General features: G+C 39.5%; 1 protein-coding gene across 1 annotated transcript in view; it reads right to left on the reverse strand.

Annotated features, from left to right (window-relative positions):
- Positions 1 to 333: 333 nt before the first annotated feature.
- The window catches only part of slc30a2 (solute carrier family 30 member 2), a 28280-nt gene continuing 10185 nt past the window's right edge, over positions 334 to 18428 (reverse strand). The window contains exons 3-9 of the mRNA XM_066677380.1: positions 12737 to 12945; positions 6175 to 6321; positions 4139 to 4292; positions 3796 to 4015; positions 3004 to 3109; positions 1760 to 1894; positions 334 to 804 (exon numbers count right to left, since the gene is read on the reverse strand). Coding sequence (XP_066533477.1) covers positions 659 to 804; positions 1760 to 1894; positions 3004 to 3109; positions 3796 to 4015; positions 4139 to 4292; positions 6175 to 6321; positions 12737 to 12945 — 1117 coding nt within the window. The 3' untranslated portion in view covers positions 334 to 658. The remainder of the gene's footprint in view (positions 805 to 1759; positions 1895 to 3003; positions 3110 to 3795; positions 4016 to 4138; positions 4293 to 6174; positions 6322 to 12736; positions 12946 to 18428) is intronic.

An 18428-nucleotide genomic window follows, 5' to 3' on the forward strand; every position in this document is an offset into this window, starting at 1 on the left:
GATGAGCAGAAACAGCAAAAAGTGAATCAGTACGGGCACAATAAAAACAGTCCTAATAGTTTTTATAGTAGTTACATCAATAGCAATCATTTACCCCTCACGCCGCTGGCAGGCTATTAGAGAACACTGAAGCAAAAGCTACCCAGTCACAAAAGACCACTCAAGATATCAGAAAGGCCTCCAGCATGTTATAGTGCCGCCTCACATTCTGTGTAAGAGTGTGAGAAAAAAACACTGTTGATGCAGTGTTGCTTCTTGTAATGAGAAACATTAATGCAAACGTGCAAAAGTATTACCAGTATGAAATAACCTCTGTATGCAATTTTATTATTAATATATGGACTACTTTAAGATGTCGATGTGCTCTAGGCACTGCTTATGACAAACAGATGTTTCCAGAATTACTTCACAACAGAGACAGGAATGAACTGCATCAGCTAAGCATAGTTAGGCATACAGATGTAAAAATGCTGATCCATGAAAAAGGCATTCACCAACTCTGGGGTTCATCTGCATGTTTGACATGGTATGGTTGACAAACAAATGCACCTGTGATGAAATTACACAGTGTTTGCATATCCACATTTAATCCCTACCAAAGCTATGTTGGACAGGCAACCTATAAGGCAGCCGTCTTTACAGCAATTGTATAAGAGCATCAGTCCAAGGGGTCTTGGCACATGGTGCAGTAAGCCATGTCCTCACTATAGGGCTCTACCTGAATGGTGATGCTGTAGAAGCCAAACTTCGTCTGCAGGATCTCCGTAGCTTCCTTAAGGACACTCTGATGATCTGCATTTTCCTCTGATGGGACACAGAAAAAAATGGGGGGAGATTTTTCTACACTTACAGTTTTCAAATATTCAAGTAAAGCAATATTTCCATTGGTCTTTTAGAGGTAGCATATACTGTCATATCAAGCCATCATTATGCATGTCATGCAAATGCATTGAGCAGACTACCAACTGATTCAATATAGTGCACATGGCAGGCACTATCCAGGTACAGAGGGAGAAAATGTGGAGTTTTAAGCAGCACTAAGCACTGTTGCTGTTGGAGTTGTTCGAATTAATAAATATGGTTATGAAATAAGTAATAAAATAAATCTATGCTTTAACAAATAGCGGCATGAGTTCAGCTTGGAGTAATAATGTGTATAACTGAGATGATCTCACATAGGCCAAAAAGCCTAGATTTATTCAGGTAAAGTTTCCTAAAGAATTGATCATTTAAAGTGGATTACATAGACATTAAATTATACAGAGCAACTGTGATAAACCCACCTTGGTGAACATTGAAAAATGTATACTAGAAACGATGGATAAAAACTAACATCTAAATACTCCAGCGGACTGTCTGTGAGGAGTTTGGTGTGTTCTCCCCGTGTCCGCGTGGGTTTCCTCCGGGTGCTCCGGTTTCCTCCCATGGTCCAAAAACACGTTAGTAGGTGGATTGGCGACTCAAAGTGTCTGTAGATGTGAAGGTGTGAGTGTGTGTGTCGCCCTGTGAAGGACTGGCACCCCTTCCAGGGTGTGTTCCCACCTTGCACTCAGAGATTCCGGGTAGATTCCGGACCCACCGCGACCCGTAATTGGATAAATGGTTTCAGACAATGAATGAATGAATGTTTGCTACATTTGACTATAATTATGAGTGACTGCTTTAAAATGCGGGGCCTCAACCCTTCCTGTAGAGGACCCATACTCTCCTAATGTTGTGTTTTGCCATCATTGAAATGAAAGTGCAGAAGGTGTCTTACCAATAGCCACATGAACAGACAGCAGGGTCTGACCCACTGTTAAAGCCCACAGATGCAAACTGTGCATGGCTTTTACAGCTTTCAGTGACAGCAGGACCTCCTTCACTGAGTTAAACTCAATGCCTCTTGGTGCCCCTGAGGAAAAATATCACATTTTTCATTGCTACGTCTGCTGTGATTCAGTGATAACATCATTGTAAAAATTTCAATTTGCATATTCCTGATCCATGTAAGAAACCTTTTAATTTTTTTTATATTTTTTTAAATTCTTGGACAAATCGCTGCTATCAAACAGATACGTTCCAAATCTGCTGCACTTTTCTCATGTGTCATTACCGATGATTACATTCCTGCTAAAAACATGCTAAGAGGTAAATGATTAGGAATGTAATTGTAATACAGTACTTGAAAATCTGGAAGTACTGAGTTGAACTGCCCAATACTTTGACGCTGAACATTGATGTTGTCTACATCCAAAAAGTTGTAGGGGGGACGTGTCCCTCGCAAAATTGGAAACAGTTGCATTTGTTTATAAATTTAGTTTTTACCAATCGTGGGCCGAGAGCACAACAGATAACAATGACAGCTAAATTACAGTTGAAAGCGGCTTGTATATAACCGCTAGGGAAACACAAGAGTATCTGAGAGTTAGTGAACTTTAGCTGTGTTCAGGTTGTGAGAAAGCTCTCTAAATATGCAACAAGTTAACATTAGTCTCTGGTCGTGTCCCAAACTGCACCGAATAGTGTGTAACAAAATAACATACCCCTTAGCAGTGTTTTCTGTAGTGTAGTATGTAAAGTTCCATAGTGTGTGGTTTGGGACACAGCCTCACTCTCTAACATTAAAGTTAATCAAATGTTGTTCCACATCATTATAAATGCAGTATTTTACTGCCTTATCTACACAGGAATCAGCTTATAGCTATCTAATATTTTGAGTATGCAGTGAGCTTTGATTCAGCAAATATGTCCCTCAATATCCCTCAATATTGTGTTTTAGGCAGAAGGTGACTCATTTTTTTGTCTGGTGAGCTTATTATTACAGTACTTTATTACTGTACAATACAAAATAATTAGCAGCAGCCTTATATTAACCACATATTAAATGAAGTCTTGTGCTTACTGCCTGAGGAAATATAACATTTTACATAACAACTCTCTGTCTGTTTTACTCAGTTACACGTTTTCCTTCTTCTGACCATCTGAATGAAAGATGAATTTATTAACACTGAAGCAGCCTACCTTCCATGAGGATGCGGAATACGTCCCTGAGGATGGTGATGGTGGTCCCCAGGACAAAGACGGAGAAGAGGAAGGTGCAGATGGGGTCAGCTACTTTGTATTCAGGCTGAAACAGAGGCCACACAGAACAGTAGGCTATATGGAGAAAGTAATCAGATGGCATCTTTATACAATGTAATATCACATTAGGGAACAGATGCCTGAGGCACAATGTGTTGTGTAAGAGGCTTTTTTCCCACATCTGCTGAAGAAATATAAGCTCTGTCATAGCTACATTAGAATCTCAGGTTAAAGACCGATGTGGTAAGTGTACAGAAGTGGATAACACTGCCTTCCAGGTGGAAGTCTAAGGTTCACTATAACACTATATTCTCCTATATCTGTAACATTATATGTCACCCCTAACACTCACACATTCACTTACACACTCACACCTATGGACATGTTTTTGAGTCACTAATCCACCTACCAACATGTGTTTTTTTTTGTACCATAGGAGGAAACTGGAGAACCTGCAGGAAACCCACACAGACATGAGGAGAACACACCAAACTCCTCACAGACAGTCACCTAGAGTGGGACTTGATCCCACAACTTCCAGGTCCCTGGAGCTGTGTGACTGTGGATCATTTGAACACAGCAGTTTGTGGTGAAATTTCATTGTGGTGAAATTTCATGATGAATGGAGCAATAGAAATGCTCCAAAATTACATGGAATAAAAACTTTTTTCTTTGACTTTGAGTTTGGGTTAGCTTACAGTTAAAGGACTAATGTTTAATGAGCTCATTTACCCGAAAATAAATTATAATGGCTGCCACCATCACCCCTAAGCTTTGTAAGAGGTCGCCCAAGACATGAATAAATGCTGCCCTGACGCTTGTGTTTCCGTGGCTACCCAGCAAGCTGTGGGAGTGGCCATGACCCACAGGGCTCATCCCGTTTTCGTTGATCTTGTGATAACCTGAGCCATGACCATGGAATGTTGTGGAGTGGTGGAGGATATAGGCCATTCTACAAAAATAAAACAGAAAAAAAAATTAAAAATTTATATGTCACACAAACCTCACAAATACAAAATTCCTTCTCTAGCCTAGTTTAAAATTGAAGCTTGATTCTTGTCTGTTTTTCACTCACATGATGTTGACTATAACAGCACACCCTGAGGTGAGGAGCATCACATTGCCTTCGATCTCATAATCGTTCTTCACAATTCTCTCAATGGCAAGGTACACTAGCACACCAGTAACTATCCAGATGGACATCACTGATATCAGTGCTCCCAAAATCTCTGTAAACACAATCAAAACAAGGCACAATGAGATTAAGCAAACTTACAACTCAGATCAGCATAGTAAAAGCTCCTCAAGCTTCAATGTCTGTGTATTGTTATAATTTGACACCAAAAATATGTATTTATCTCTAGACATTTTCAACCTCCACCTGTGGCATCTGTTTAAAACTTTAGATCAATATATTCAAATATTTGAATTTGTATGAATCTTAATTTTTTCTTTCATCTGACAATTTCACCTCACAAGGTCAAACACACAGAAAAAGCTTTGTTAATATTCAAATTCATGGATTATGGCATTAAATATTTCATATTTATCAAATACATAATTATATAAATATAAATTGACAAAATTCAGATTTTAAACTTATGACAGCAACTTGGCTCCAAAGAAAACAGAACACCCAGAGGAACCCCACACAAACACAAAGTGATTTTTTTTTTATAGTATATTAAGGTTTTGGTGTGTTTTTTCCACATTTTACAAAATACAAAATATGCATTTACTACAACACTCATTCATAACCAGTGGTCAATTATTTCAGCAGGTTCAGCAAAATTCTATTTTGTATTAATGAACTGGTAAACTACAAGATGGATGATTTCATGATTTCCAGAACAAGGCATTTGGAAATCTAAATATGCACACTGCAAAGAGGAAATCGCAAAACGGGTACAACCTTCACAGGAAGTATGGGCTGTCCCACAACTCCAGGGCCCTGGGATCGTGGGTTCAAGACCCACCTGAGGTCACTCTCTGTGAGGAGTTGGGTGAGTTCTCCCCATGTTTCTGTGGGTTTCCTCTGGGTGGTTTCCTCCCACAGTCAGAAAACACACACTGGTAGGTTTGGCCATTCAAAAGTGCCTATATCTGAGTGTGCGTGATTGTGTACGTGTGTGGTGGCCTGTGAAGGGCTGTCACTATATAGACTGCATAAACAATTACAGACAATGAATGAATGAATGTTGGCAATGGTTTTAGCTTTTCAGAATGAATCCTCCAAAATATTTACCTAACCTCTCTAATGATATTTTGGCTGGATACTATGACAGTTTGCCTATATACACTACATTAAAGGGAGACAAACTGCTACAAACTATTAATTCCATTAATTTCATAACAAATGCCAAATAAGCAGGTTTTCCTTTTCATATTTAATGTTTTATTTTTGAATAAAATAACAATTGTCATTTTAATACTATGCAACAACAACCATAAAATGACAAAAGAATGTCCATCCATCCATCCATTATCTGCAACCGCTTATCCAATTTAGGGTCGCGGGGGGTCCAGAGCCTACCTGGAATCATCGGGCGCAAGGCAGGAATACACCCTGGAGGGGACGCCAGCCCTTCACAGGGCAACACAGACACTTTCGAGTCGCCAATCTACCTGCAACGTGTGTTTTTGGACTGTGGGAGGAAACCGGAGCACCCGGAGGAAACCCACGCGAACACGGGGAGAACACACCAACTCCTCACAGACAGTCACCCGGAGCGGGAATCGAACCCAAAACCTCCAGGCCCCTGGAGCTGTGTGACTGCGACACTACCTGCTGCGCCACCGTGCCGCCCTACAAAAGAATGTGAATTAATTAATTAATATTAATATTAATCTACAATTATATGTTTCACAAAAATGCTTTATAAATATTTGTACACCTAATATGTGATGATTAGAATTGAACTAAAGTATTTTTTGAAAGAATGTTGCTTTAACAGCCAACAAAGTTTGCGATACCTAATCTTATCTAGCGTTGCTTTAACTATTTTAAGATTTTCAGTGTGTGCCTTGGTCTCTATCCAACAAATGCAGAAGCTGGGAATAAAGCAGTTGAATTAGTAAGAGAGACTTTTGAAACTTTGTAAAGGTGCTCACCTGATCTGTGCCAGCCAAAATTCATGATCTTGGTGGGAGGTCTAGAGGAGATCCACAGAGAGAAGAGGCTGACCATCATGCTGCCAAAATCGGTCAGTAAATGAGCAGCATCCGTCATAATGGCCAGACTATGGGCAAGGTAGCCACCTAAAGAAATGGAGATTATACAGAAATGTGTAAACTAGGTTAGTCAAAAAGTGAAGCAGTTAATGCCACTGTAAGGAAATGTGGCCCCTCTGGTAAAAATGTGCAATTGCGTGCAACATATGTAAAACATTTTGTAATGTAGGTTTTGGTTTAGACCCCTTTTCTGTGTGGATTCTTATAAAGCTGATGACTGAACCTTATATCTACACTCACTGTCCATTTTTAAAATGGGGAGGAAAAAGTATGCATAGCAACGGTTGAACTACAGTCTGTAATTGTAGAACTAAAACGTGCTTCTCTATGGTCAGTGAAGCTAATAAAATGGACAATGTGTGTAGATTGTTCAGTGTATAATGAATAGGGAACACTTTCAAAGGGATTATCCGAAAATGTGAACTTTTTCATGTTTTACAGAGTGATTCACGGCAGCACACACAAAAAACATATTTTATTGTGTTTATTTCCTCCTTAGACAGAAATCCTACTCTTTTCATTCATTCATTCATTGTCTGTAACCTCTTATCAAGTTCAGGGTTGCAGTGTGTCTGGAGCCTACCCAGAATCACAGGGCACAAGGCAGGAATACACCCTGGTGGGCGCGCCAGTCCTTCACAGGGCAACACACACTCTCACATTCTAATCTAGTGACACCTCATGAGTCGCCAATCCACCTACAAACTTGTGTTTTTGGACTGTGGGAGGAAACCAGGAAACCCATGCAGACACAGGAAGAACACACCAAACTCCTCACAGACAGTCACCCCAAGTGGGATTCAAACCCATGCCGGTCCCTACTTCTTTTGATTAAAAAAAAAAAAAAACATACTGTAATTAGGAGCTAGGGTATGTGAACATTTATGGAGGTTATTCAGTAGCATCATAATTTTCTCCTTTCCATGGCTATTCTTGTGACTGTCAGGCTTAAGGAATGCTGAGGAAAAATGTTTTATTCTTTCAGTTCAACAATTGATTGCTGGGCTGGCTGTGGGCCTGGAATCAATATGACAGTGAAAACTGAGCTCAAAAAATTTTGAACAATACCAGAATGGTTTAATATATAATTCTGTCGCTGTCTGATAAAAAATGCCTCTCCCAAAATAGTTACTTTACAGGAGAAGGAAAAAACCTTTTTAATGTTTAATGGAATCTGTCACGCCCTGGCACTGTCATGTGTCTGTTTTCCCCACCATGTGCTCTACACACAATTCTGTTTGTTATTTTTCCCGTCTCTGCCTTAGTCCTCCTTAGCTCCACCCCCTCGTTGTGCCCCCTTGTAGTAATGCCCCCTCATTATCTGATCAAGGGGTCCCTTGTCTGTGTTGTGCATTTAAGTTCCTTTGTGTGACTTTCTCATGGTTGGACAGTTCTCTTCCCCTTCACACTGGTACCCTTCTAGTCAAGTCGGTTAGTGTCTGTCGTCAGTCTTTGTGTCTCTCTCTTAGTCTGTCTGTACCGTTTAGTCTGTTTAGTTCTCCCTTTCCACCAGGTCTCCCTCTGTTCGAGCATTGTCTGTCTGAGTCTCTGTTTATCTCTCTGGTTTGTTAGCATTTCCCTTTCTCTATAGTCTGTAGGTCTCTCAGTCTCTGTAACCCTGTCTAGGTGTCTGTCTTTGTCCAGGTCTCTGTTGTTGTGTCTTTGTCTAGGTCTCTGTTTAGTATCCCTGTATAAGTCTCTGTCTAGGTATCAACCCTGTCTAGGTTTCTCTGTATTCATCTCCCAATCCAGGTTTCTCTGTATCTGTCTCTCTGTCTAGTTCTCTCTTAGTATAGTTATCTCTGTTCGTTTGTGTTCCTTTGTGTCTCCGTTCATTGTATTTGTTTAAATAAAGTCTGTGTTATTGCAATTGCGTCCACCTCCGTCAGTCTGCCTTGTCCTGACAGAATCAAAAAGATTTTATTCCAAGTAATTTTGGAGCATTCCTATTGGTCCACTCATCATGAATTACAACTGGTTTGTTAAAAAAATGCAGTAAACTAAAATTCCACAAAAATTGAGATACATGTTTTTAACTGGACCGCGACGATTTGCTTTGTGTTCTACAGAGAGGACATTTGTCTTGATCCAAGTCATATATTCTCAAGGAGAAAATCTAATCAAAATGAGGTTGAGAGAAAAATTAAGTGTTAATTCATTCATTTCCTGTAAGCACCTTATCCTGTTCAGGGTCTCAGTCTTGGGCCTACATGGATTTATTTGGAAAATGCAGGAGCATGCCCTGGACATAATACCACGGCTGAGCAAGACACCAAACATTGAACCTTGAGCAAGACACCAAACCCAAAAATGTTTCCTGGGTGCTTGGGGATGGCTGCCCGCCACTCTGGGTGTGTGTTCACTGCCACAGATGAACAAATGCAGAAAACACATTTTGTTGTATGTTGTACAATAATAATCATTACATTATAGCAGACACAAATGGTGAGCTTCAGTGATGAATGTGAGGAAAGAGAAGTATATTAGGTTTGACCTAAAAAGCCTCTGCATCCTGCTAAAAACCTCCATCAGCAAAGACAGGGTAGAATATTGGTAATGTAATTATAATCATACACAGAATAAGATCTAAAATATCCTATGCTAATCCATTAGAGCTTCACATAGGACCCACCACACTCACTTCCTAATTAAGCCCACAACACCCCCAGAAGTCTGGCACCCCCCCACAAGCCAGCTTACAATCCTACCTTACACTTTACTTTCAACAACTGTAAATCCACACTGGCCTCTCTGGTGACTAAGGCTGTACCTGGGGCTCCACTGGCACCGTTAATGCATGCTCAGTGCCACCAGATCCATGTGAACTTTACATGCTATGTATTTTAAAGATGGAGGCAGCTTTGAGTCCAGTAAGAGATTTGGCCTTGGCCTATTAAGGAGATTTTCTCCCTAACAGGTTACCAAGTAATTTACGTACAGACACACACTCTTAAAAATAAAGCTGATACTGGCTAAGCGTTCTTGGAGCAATGTCATTGAACAACCACTATTGCTTCCATGAAGAACCTTGTTTGTTTAAGAAATGTGTGAGTGTGAGGAATCTTTAAAATGTTTAAAAAGTCAGTATTTGATTTTAAGGTTCTTTACCCATTTAAACATATTGGAACCAAAAATGGTACTTCTAGGCTAAGAACCTTTTGTAGTATCTCTATTTTTTATAGATTTATGCATGGATAAAAGGTGTAAATTCTGTAATGTGCTTATTTTTAGAGGAATAAAGTGAGTTTTTTATATCTAAAGTGAGAATTAGATACCAGATGTCAACTCTCATTGTATACAGTGAGTACTGAGAGCAGATAACAAATGAAAGTCTGTGGTTTGCAGGTTTTAGAGGAATTTAGAGTTTAGAGAATAGAAAACATGTAAATTCTGTGTTATGTTTAAAGTGAGTACTGAGAGCATATAATGGATGTAAATTCAGGTTTGTGTGTTTTAGAGGAAGAGTACTGATAGCAAGGGTCACATGGTGGCGCAGCAGGTCGTGTTGCAGTCACACAGCCCCAGGGATCTGGAGGGTTCAAGTCCTGCTCCAGGTGACTGTCTGTGAGAAGTTTGGTGTGTTCACAGTGTCTGCGTGAGTTTCCTCTGGGTGTCTGGTTTCCTCCCACTGTCCAAAAACACACGTTGGTAGGTGGATTGGCTACTCAAAAATGTCCGTATGTGTGAGTGTGTGTTTCCCTGTGAAGGACTGGCGCCCTCTCCATGGTATGTTCCTGCCTTGCGCCCAGTGATTCCGGGTAGGCTCCGGACCCACTGTGACCCTGAACTGGATAAGCGGTTACAGACAGTAAATGAGTACTGAGAGCAGATATATGTATACTCTGTGGTTTGTGTATTTTAGAGGAATAAACTGAATAATGATAGCAGATAAGAAAAATCAACCGGTTTGTATGTTTAGAGGTATAACGTGAGTTTTGATAGCAGATAACAGATAGTCTTTTTAGCTATAACTCATCTTGGTGTAAGTTTAGTTTTCCTAAATCTGTCATCCCACCTGAACTTCACATCTGGAGAGGAGGGGGATGGGTCAGAAAACATCACAATGCATGGAAAGAGCATTGAAATTGCACCAGAGCTTATAAATAATTGGTCACTCTCAGAAAATACGTAGTTCTGATGAGGAAAACTTGTTATCCAAAATTCTTTTCCAATCTATGATTTTGCTTCACTGCAGCTTTCAGTTAGATAGCTAGGCAGCTAATTTGAGATAGACAGCCATCTTGAGTTAGTCAGTGAATTCTCTGTACGTATTAGTTTTATTTGTCACATTTCTGCCTCCTTATCTAAAACCTCTTTCTAACACCATGAGATGAGTTTGAACTGCCTTAAATCAAAGCCTCTAAAACACAGTTGAAAGCACACCTTAGAGCTGGGTATTGTTGTAAGATATTGTTGTATGATTTCTCCAGGGAGTGAGTAAGTAGACTCCTTATGTTGTTCTATTACACTCACTGGCCTTGAACACTCTCTGGAGCCTACCACAGAATCATTGTGTGAAAGACTCTGGACAGATAATAGTAATCCAGGTCATAGCACCAATCTGATTACACACGAATGCCTTATCATCCACTGCACTCCAGCTTTTAAGACAAAACCCTTATTCACCAAGAGATAAAGCAAAGGCTTCCAGATCTTGTCCTAGAGTACCCACTTCCCTTTTATGCTTATGCTAGCACCAACATGACAGCCCTGTTAGGGCTTGTTAATGAACTGTTTAATAATTATTTATTATTATTTAAATTCTGGGTAGGGGTCAGAACTGGCCCTGAACTGGATAAGTGGTTACAGGCATTGGATGAATTAATTATTTTTATTGAATTGGGTGAGATGAATGCAGGGGAAAAATAAACAAGAGAGTGGTACAAGAGAATGATTTAAATGCACTTATGTAAATTAAATGTTTTCTTCCTAATAGAAATATTTTCCAATTCCACTCCCTAGTTAAGGCTCATCCAGTTACATGAAGCTTCCAAGCTGGGAGGATGGAGTCTAGCACACACTTCCTCAGAGACATGTAAAGCCAGCCACTGTCTCTTTTTGAACTGCTTCTAACACATTGTCTACACACCTCAACACAAACTACCCAACTATCTTGTGTTAACTAATGGACGCCTACATTTTCTATTTTTGTGGTGATAGATAGTGATTAATTGTTTTTACACAAACATGCCACATTTTTTCTTTGGATAATTGTCATATGTGCAATATACACTGAACAATCATTGGATTAGGAACATGTACCTTGTATCTACAATCATTTCCCATTTTATCAGCTTCTCTGACCATACAGGAGCACTTTGTAGTTCTATTACAGACTATAGTCCACCTGTTTCTCTGCATACTTTCTTATCTATATTTCACCCTCTTCACCCTTTCACCATTTCACCCTCTTTCAATAATCAGGATCCCCAGAAGACCAACACAAAGCAGGAAAAATTTGGGTGGTAGCTCATTCTTGTCCCAGCAATAACACTGTCATGGTGGTGATATGTTAATTTGTGTTGTGCTGATACGAATGGATCTGACACAGCAATGCTACTCAAGTTTTTAAACACTGTCCACTTACTGTCCAATCTATTACACACACATGCCTTGTTGGCCATCCATCCAATTGCATCTTTGTACATGCCCATAACTATCCTCATTTAAGAGACATTCAATTCTTTTGTTTCGGGTTTGATTTAGTGTTTGTGTTTTTATTTTGTTTTTACTATTTATTACTATTATTATTATTATTATTATTTTTTTTTTTTTTTGAATACTCATGAGACTTCTTTTTAGGGTGCAATTGTTTGTTTTCTATTATCATGTCTTGATAAAAAGTGTCCTTGAGTGTCCTGAGATGTGCTTATAAATAAAATTCAATTATTATTACTATTATTATTCATTAATTTATTATCTGTAATCGCTTATCCAGTTCAGGGTCGCGGTGGGTCCAGAGCCTACCTGAAAACACCGGGAGCAAGGCGGGAATACACCCTGGAGAGGGCACCTGTCCTTCACAAAGCAAAACACACACTCACACATTCACTCACACCTACGGACACTTTTGAGTCGCCAATCCACCTCCCAACGTGTGTTTTTGGACTGTGGGAGGAAACCAGAGCACCCGGAGGAAACCCACGCGGACACGGGGAGAACACACCAACTCCTCACAGATTACTATTATTATTATTTATTTTTGAACAAATTTCCTTAATATTTCCTCATCCCCATTTCAATCCTCCACAGAGGTCCCTGATTCTTCTATATAACTCCCGACTCCTACCCTGTCACAGCACTGTGTGGCAAAGTTCTAGTTCACAAACCATAATTGTTAAGTGTGTAGCCTTTTTCATAATCTCCAAGCTGCAGTACAGATCTCATTAGTTTTTAGCTATGTGAAAACCTTTCTAAGTTAAAAGAGTGGCCTAACCCTTACCAATGACCTCTCCAATCATGAAGACCAAGCAGACTATGGAGGCGATGTAGAGCTTCTTCTTAGCCACCAGCTTCTCCCGGTTCTCCTCCCATAGGACTTTGGTTCCATGGCAATGTGCTCCAACCGGCCTTTTCAGCTCAATGGCCCCAGCAGTGTCCCCATTCTCAAATGGCAGATTTGGGTAACTTTCTTTGGATCCAGGAAATTCACTGCAAGAAATAAAATAAAATGTGAGTGATTTACTGTACATTTAGACAGTTCAGACCTAATTCACTTTCCATTCTCTCAGCTTCACTGACCATACAGGAGCACTTTGTAGATGTACAATTAAAGATTGTTTTCCATTTGTTGCTCTGCCTACTTTTTTTTCCCCCCTTCACCCTGTTCCTCACTGGACAGAAACACCACAGGGCAGGTATAATGTGGGTGGTGGACCTTTCTCATTGCTGCAGTGACATTGACGTAGTGGTGAGAGTCAATCAGACACTACAGTGCTGCTGGAGTTTTTAAAGCCCTCAGTGTCACTGATGGACTGAGAACAGTCCCTCAACCAAACATATCCAGCCAACAGTGTTCTGACCACTGATAAAGGACTAGAGGACGGCCAACACAAACCCAGCTTTGACAATGACAAATGACCCAGCATTTAAGACACTACTGTGTCTGATCTACAGACACATCATATAGTTTTCATACAATATACTGCAAGGCACAGTTGCTGTATTTAAATAATGTAGAAAATGTACATTGTTTTTAAAAGAGCAAGATATTTTTTGTGACAGCAATGATGTATAAACTCCAAGAATTGAGTGTAAAAAAAACAGAACTGAGCTTTTATCTGTCCATGTCTACTCAGTTAGTCTTATCTAATACAATGAGCTTACAAGCTTATCACATTTACACCTCTGACCTTAAAACCATGTGTCAAAAAGGGTAGTTTCCATGAGAAGTCCACCACCACCCTTTTCTCAGATGAGGACAGAGATGAAAGGGAAAATGTATCCGTTACGTGCAGTATCTGCTGACCGTGCACTTCAGGCGTGCTCTCAACTGCATGGCAGTGCTGTGTATTGATGGGAGAGACACTATGATGAGGCTAATGGGGTGGAAAAGCGCAATCTTGGCCCACAGGAGATAACCACCTCTCCCTCTCTCCCTCTCCCTCTGACTGAAAGGAGGCGGCCAAGTGGAACACAGCGTCTGTTTAATCACCCCACAGGGACAGATGAGCCCCATACACACCGGCTCTCCACCTCCCCCACTCACACACACTCACAAACATGTCTGTTTTCATAGTGTCGGAACATAGGGTCATATAAGGTTTTTCCTAGTGCCATACATCCAATAGCCATGTATTATTATTATTATTCTTTTAATGGACATGGATTAAATGTAGTCTTGAATCAAATTTAAGTGCTGATGGTGACCACTAATGGTAACTCATTATTGTCCATGTTCTGATCAGCTGATGCCATTTAATTCCCATTTAAATTTTTCTACAGCATTTAATTGTGGCAGCATATATGCATGCATGTATGTGTAACAGCTTATCCAATTTAGGGTCGCGGGGGGTCCAGAGCCTACCTGGAATCATCGGGCGCAAGGCGGGAATACACCCTGGAGGGGACGCCAGTCCTTCACAGGGCAACACAGACACACACACATTCACTCACACCTACGGACACTTTCAAGTCGGACTGTGGGAGGAAACCCACCCGGAGGAAACCCACGCGGACACGGGGAGAACACACCAACTCCTCACAGACAGTCACCCGGAGCGGGAATCGAACCCACAACCTCCAGGCCCCTGGAGCTGTGTGACTGCGACACTACCTGCTGCGCCACCGTGCCGCCTGCATGTATGTGTGTGAGTTCTAATCTGAAGTGCCAAACCACTACTAGAAAAATAATTGTGTGTGTGTGAGGCAAGCCTTAACTGGGGCCTGGGAAACTACACGCAGTGGGACATGAGAATTCAGTCAGGGTGTACATAATACAACATTAAGTGTAAAAATTATTATTTTTTTGTCTTTGCCTTTACTTTGTCTTTGTCTTTACGTAACATGTAATTTGCAGGCCTTTAATAAACAAAAATTTGTTTATAAAAATTCAGGACCATTTTGTTAGACCTTGAATTCATGATTTTCTCATTTTACTAGTCTGTACATGCATGCATGCACACCCATAATTCCAAAAATGCCCTCCATGTTTCCAGTCTCAAGGGAATATATATGTTCTCAACTGGGGTTGTTAACCGCTAGAGTGATTTTGATATTCATTTGCGCCACTTCATTATAGAAATAGCACTGTCATCACACTGGAGGAGAATATACTACACTTGGTGATGGTTTAGGAAGAACACAGCTTTCATGGTGCACCCACCACATAATAATAATAATAATAATAATAATAATAATAATATAATAAGACATCACCACAAAAAAAAAGAGCTGTGTGAGTGTGAATCTAGAAAGCTATTCCATTTCCCTGCTTTGCTTGCTGCAACAGTATTTGTTACAGTCAGTCAGAAAAAACCTTTAATCCTACATCTAGTTTTTCAGTTTCTGCAATCTGAAGAGAAGACTGTAATTTTAATAATAATAATAATAATAATAATAATAATAAAAAAGTAAAACAGAGTTGCACATTACCAAGCTCTATTAAAACTCCCTTATATCATACCAGAGAAACTCCATCTATTAATAGCTGCTAACACAATGCTGCTGGACAGCTCAACATGCTTGGAGCAGCCAAGGCTGGCTAGTATGCTGGGTGATGGATGCAGAGGGAAAAATACCCTTCCCCACCAGAGAGAGAGCGAGGCCTATTGTGCTCCCCTGGACTCCTGAGGATTGAACATGCAGTTTTGGGATAATTGAGCCAAAAGATTGATGGTAGCATCACTATTTCTTTGGAGGTCTGATAACTTGGGACAGGCTAAAAACAATAACAAAAAAAAAGTCTCACATGAAAACTGATCATAATTAAAGAAGAAGAAACCCCTGAAAAATAAAAGCACTATTATTTATATATTTTTTTTACACACTCCATGAAACCAATTTAAAATGGACTGCTTGTATGGTCTAAAAGATTGATATTTGATCACTGTTTCTGTAACTACTGATAATATTTTATAAACTTCCATATAAACATACATATAGACATACAATTACCCTATAAAAAGATATGAGACTAACATTGCCCACCTCTAAATAAATATAATTGCATTATTTTAAATGCTGTGACTTCAACCATAGGCCTTGTTGGATGAATTAAGCCACTGACCTTCTCCAAAACTGGTCGAGGATAAAAACGTCCAGATGTTTACAATGAAGCTAAAGGCAAAGCAGTGCAGCAGATTTTAGTGGCAGATAAGCTCTGATCTCTACCTCAGGCAAGTCCCCTTTCAGCCAAGCATGAAATCTGTGCTCTACGTTTTATAGAGCACTCTTCAGATTCATTAATCAGACAGAATATCATCAGAATATTAACATTTACTTTCACTGAAATCATCACTGTTTAGGCTTTATCTTCATTTTTGTTCCCAAGCATGATAAATGTATTTATATTCTCTTACACTACACAAAATGGCAGATACATAAAAATGGCACTCCAACTTATCACAAAGAAAAGGCTTTTCCATAAATGTACATGCTAAGCTAAAGCTAAATAATAAGTAGCTAGTTACTTACACCCTATGATAGTGTTACAATTTTAGCACCTGAGCTGTTTACAGAGATTAATTACAGCTCAATTTAAGGTGGAGGCTAAATGATATATAGTTTAGTGAAGAGCCTGGGATTTAAAGGTGTTGGGAAAGATAAAGCTAATCATCATTAGCAGTGCACAGACATATATTTGTGCCTAAACTCATATTTCAAAAACAAAGAGCTAAAAACTACAAAATATTTCAAATAAATGAAAAACATAAATTTAATTAAATAACGTTAAAATACATGATATGTTAAAATTGTTACAATATAGTATGGACCACAAGTACATACACCAGAATCTTTCATTCTCAACAAAATAGATTTACATTTGAGGTAATGAGTTTCACCGCTAATATTCAAATAATAATCTGCTGAATAAAAAAATTTTTATGTATACTTATATAGCTGGTAGGAACAATGAAATAGTTCCACATGATGGACATGGTTATTCTAGTGCACAAGTAGGAGAGTGAAAAAGAGCAAACAGTAATTAAAGGTCACATTCACAATGTTTCCTTACCATTTACTAGCTCTCTGTTTGCATGCTCCAAGCCTGTCTCATATTTTTATGAAGCCCCAGTGTCTGTAAATGGGCTTTTTTTAGCTGTTTTTGATTCTAAATACCAGAAACTGTAATTTGTATGAAAGTAAACACAGACCGAAAGAGCTACAAAACTAGACAACTCAAGTTACCTATGAGTTCAGCCACAACAACAGTCCCCCCACCCCCAAACATACCATTTCAACTTAAAAGAAATGGAGCTTCTGAACGTAAACAAACCAGAGAAAACCGATGTTCCCCACAATGGTAGCCTTTAAAAACCCTTTACCTTACCATTAACATTATATAAACTATTCAACTTTTTGAGATGCATCATCAGCAGGACTCATCATGACTTCCATATCATGAAATAAAATCTTAAGGGGTTGTTCTAACTTGAGGGGTTTATCTAACATCATTTTCATATTATATATGACAGGAATACAGGAGGAGGCTAAGTTTGATCAGGAACCCATATCAAGTTTACAGTAACATAACTGAATATTTGAAGTGTATATACAGGCTGCATGCCCAAAATAGTTTCATTAGGGTTACAATTCGATATTCAGGATGAAAACAGGCAAATCCACACTCCAAGAAATAAATTCAAGAGGGATACAAGATAAAAGATCTTAATGATAATGAAGGTTTTTCGTCTGTGTGTTGGCCTCCGATCCACACTAAAAATGGAGGTGTACGCTCTCCAAGGTGTTCTTATGTGGATGAGGGAAAGACTGGAAACACTGCGTGTCTGACTGTGGCTGAAATTATATAGTGAATTATATAATTCATAAAACTACAACATATACATGTAGATAACACTATATATTCCCTCGTATTAATAAATATAAATGTTGTATTAGAAATATATATGGCACTATTGAGATCTAGATCCTGTCATTTCATGTCTTAAATTGTGCATTACATAAGGAGTATGGAGCGATTAGGGATTAAATATATGTTTTTTAATGCTTAATGGTGTCTCTCTTTAAGAGGTACTATGACCCCCTACTGGACTGGCATGATAAAGGAACCATCCCTGAGGGAGTGCCAATCCTTCACAGGGCAACACACACACACACCTACAAAAGCCAATCCACATACCAACGTATGTTTTTGGACTGTGGGAGGAAACCGGAGCACCTGGAGGAAATCCACACGGACACCAGGAGAACTCCTCAAAGACAGTCACCTGGAGCACATACAGGTCCCTGGAGCTGTACTGACTGAACTGACTGTGACATTACCTGCTGTGCCACCATGCCACCCCAACTAACCTCATGCTTCACAGAATTAAACCATGTTTATGAGAGTAGAAGATAATTCATTTGTAATGTATTTGAAAGCCATAACTTCATGACTAACATTACTTCGTGTCCTGCTTTGACACTTTGTATCTGATATGCCCCAGTCGAGAGTGTATTTTATAGCATCTGGC

This window comes from Hoplias malabaricus, chromosome 7 (genome assembly GCF_029633855.1).
Source record: "Hoplias malabaricus isolate fHopMal1 chromosome 7, fHopMal1.hap1, whole genome shotgun sequence".
NCBI lineage: Eukaryota > Metazoa > Chordata > Actinopteri > Characiformes > Erythrinidae > Hoplias > Hoplias malabaricus.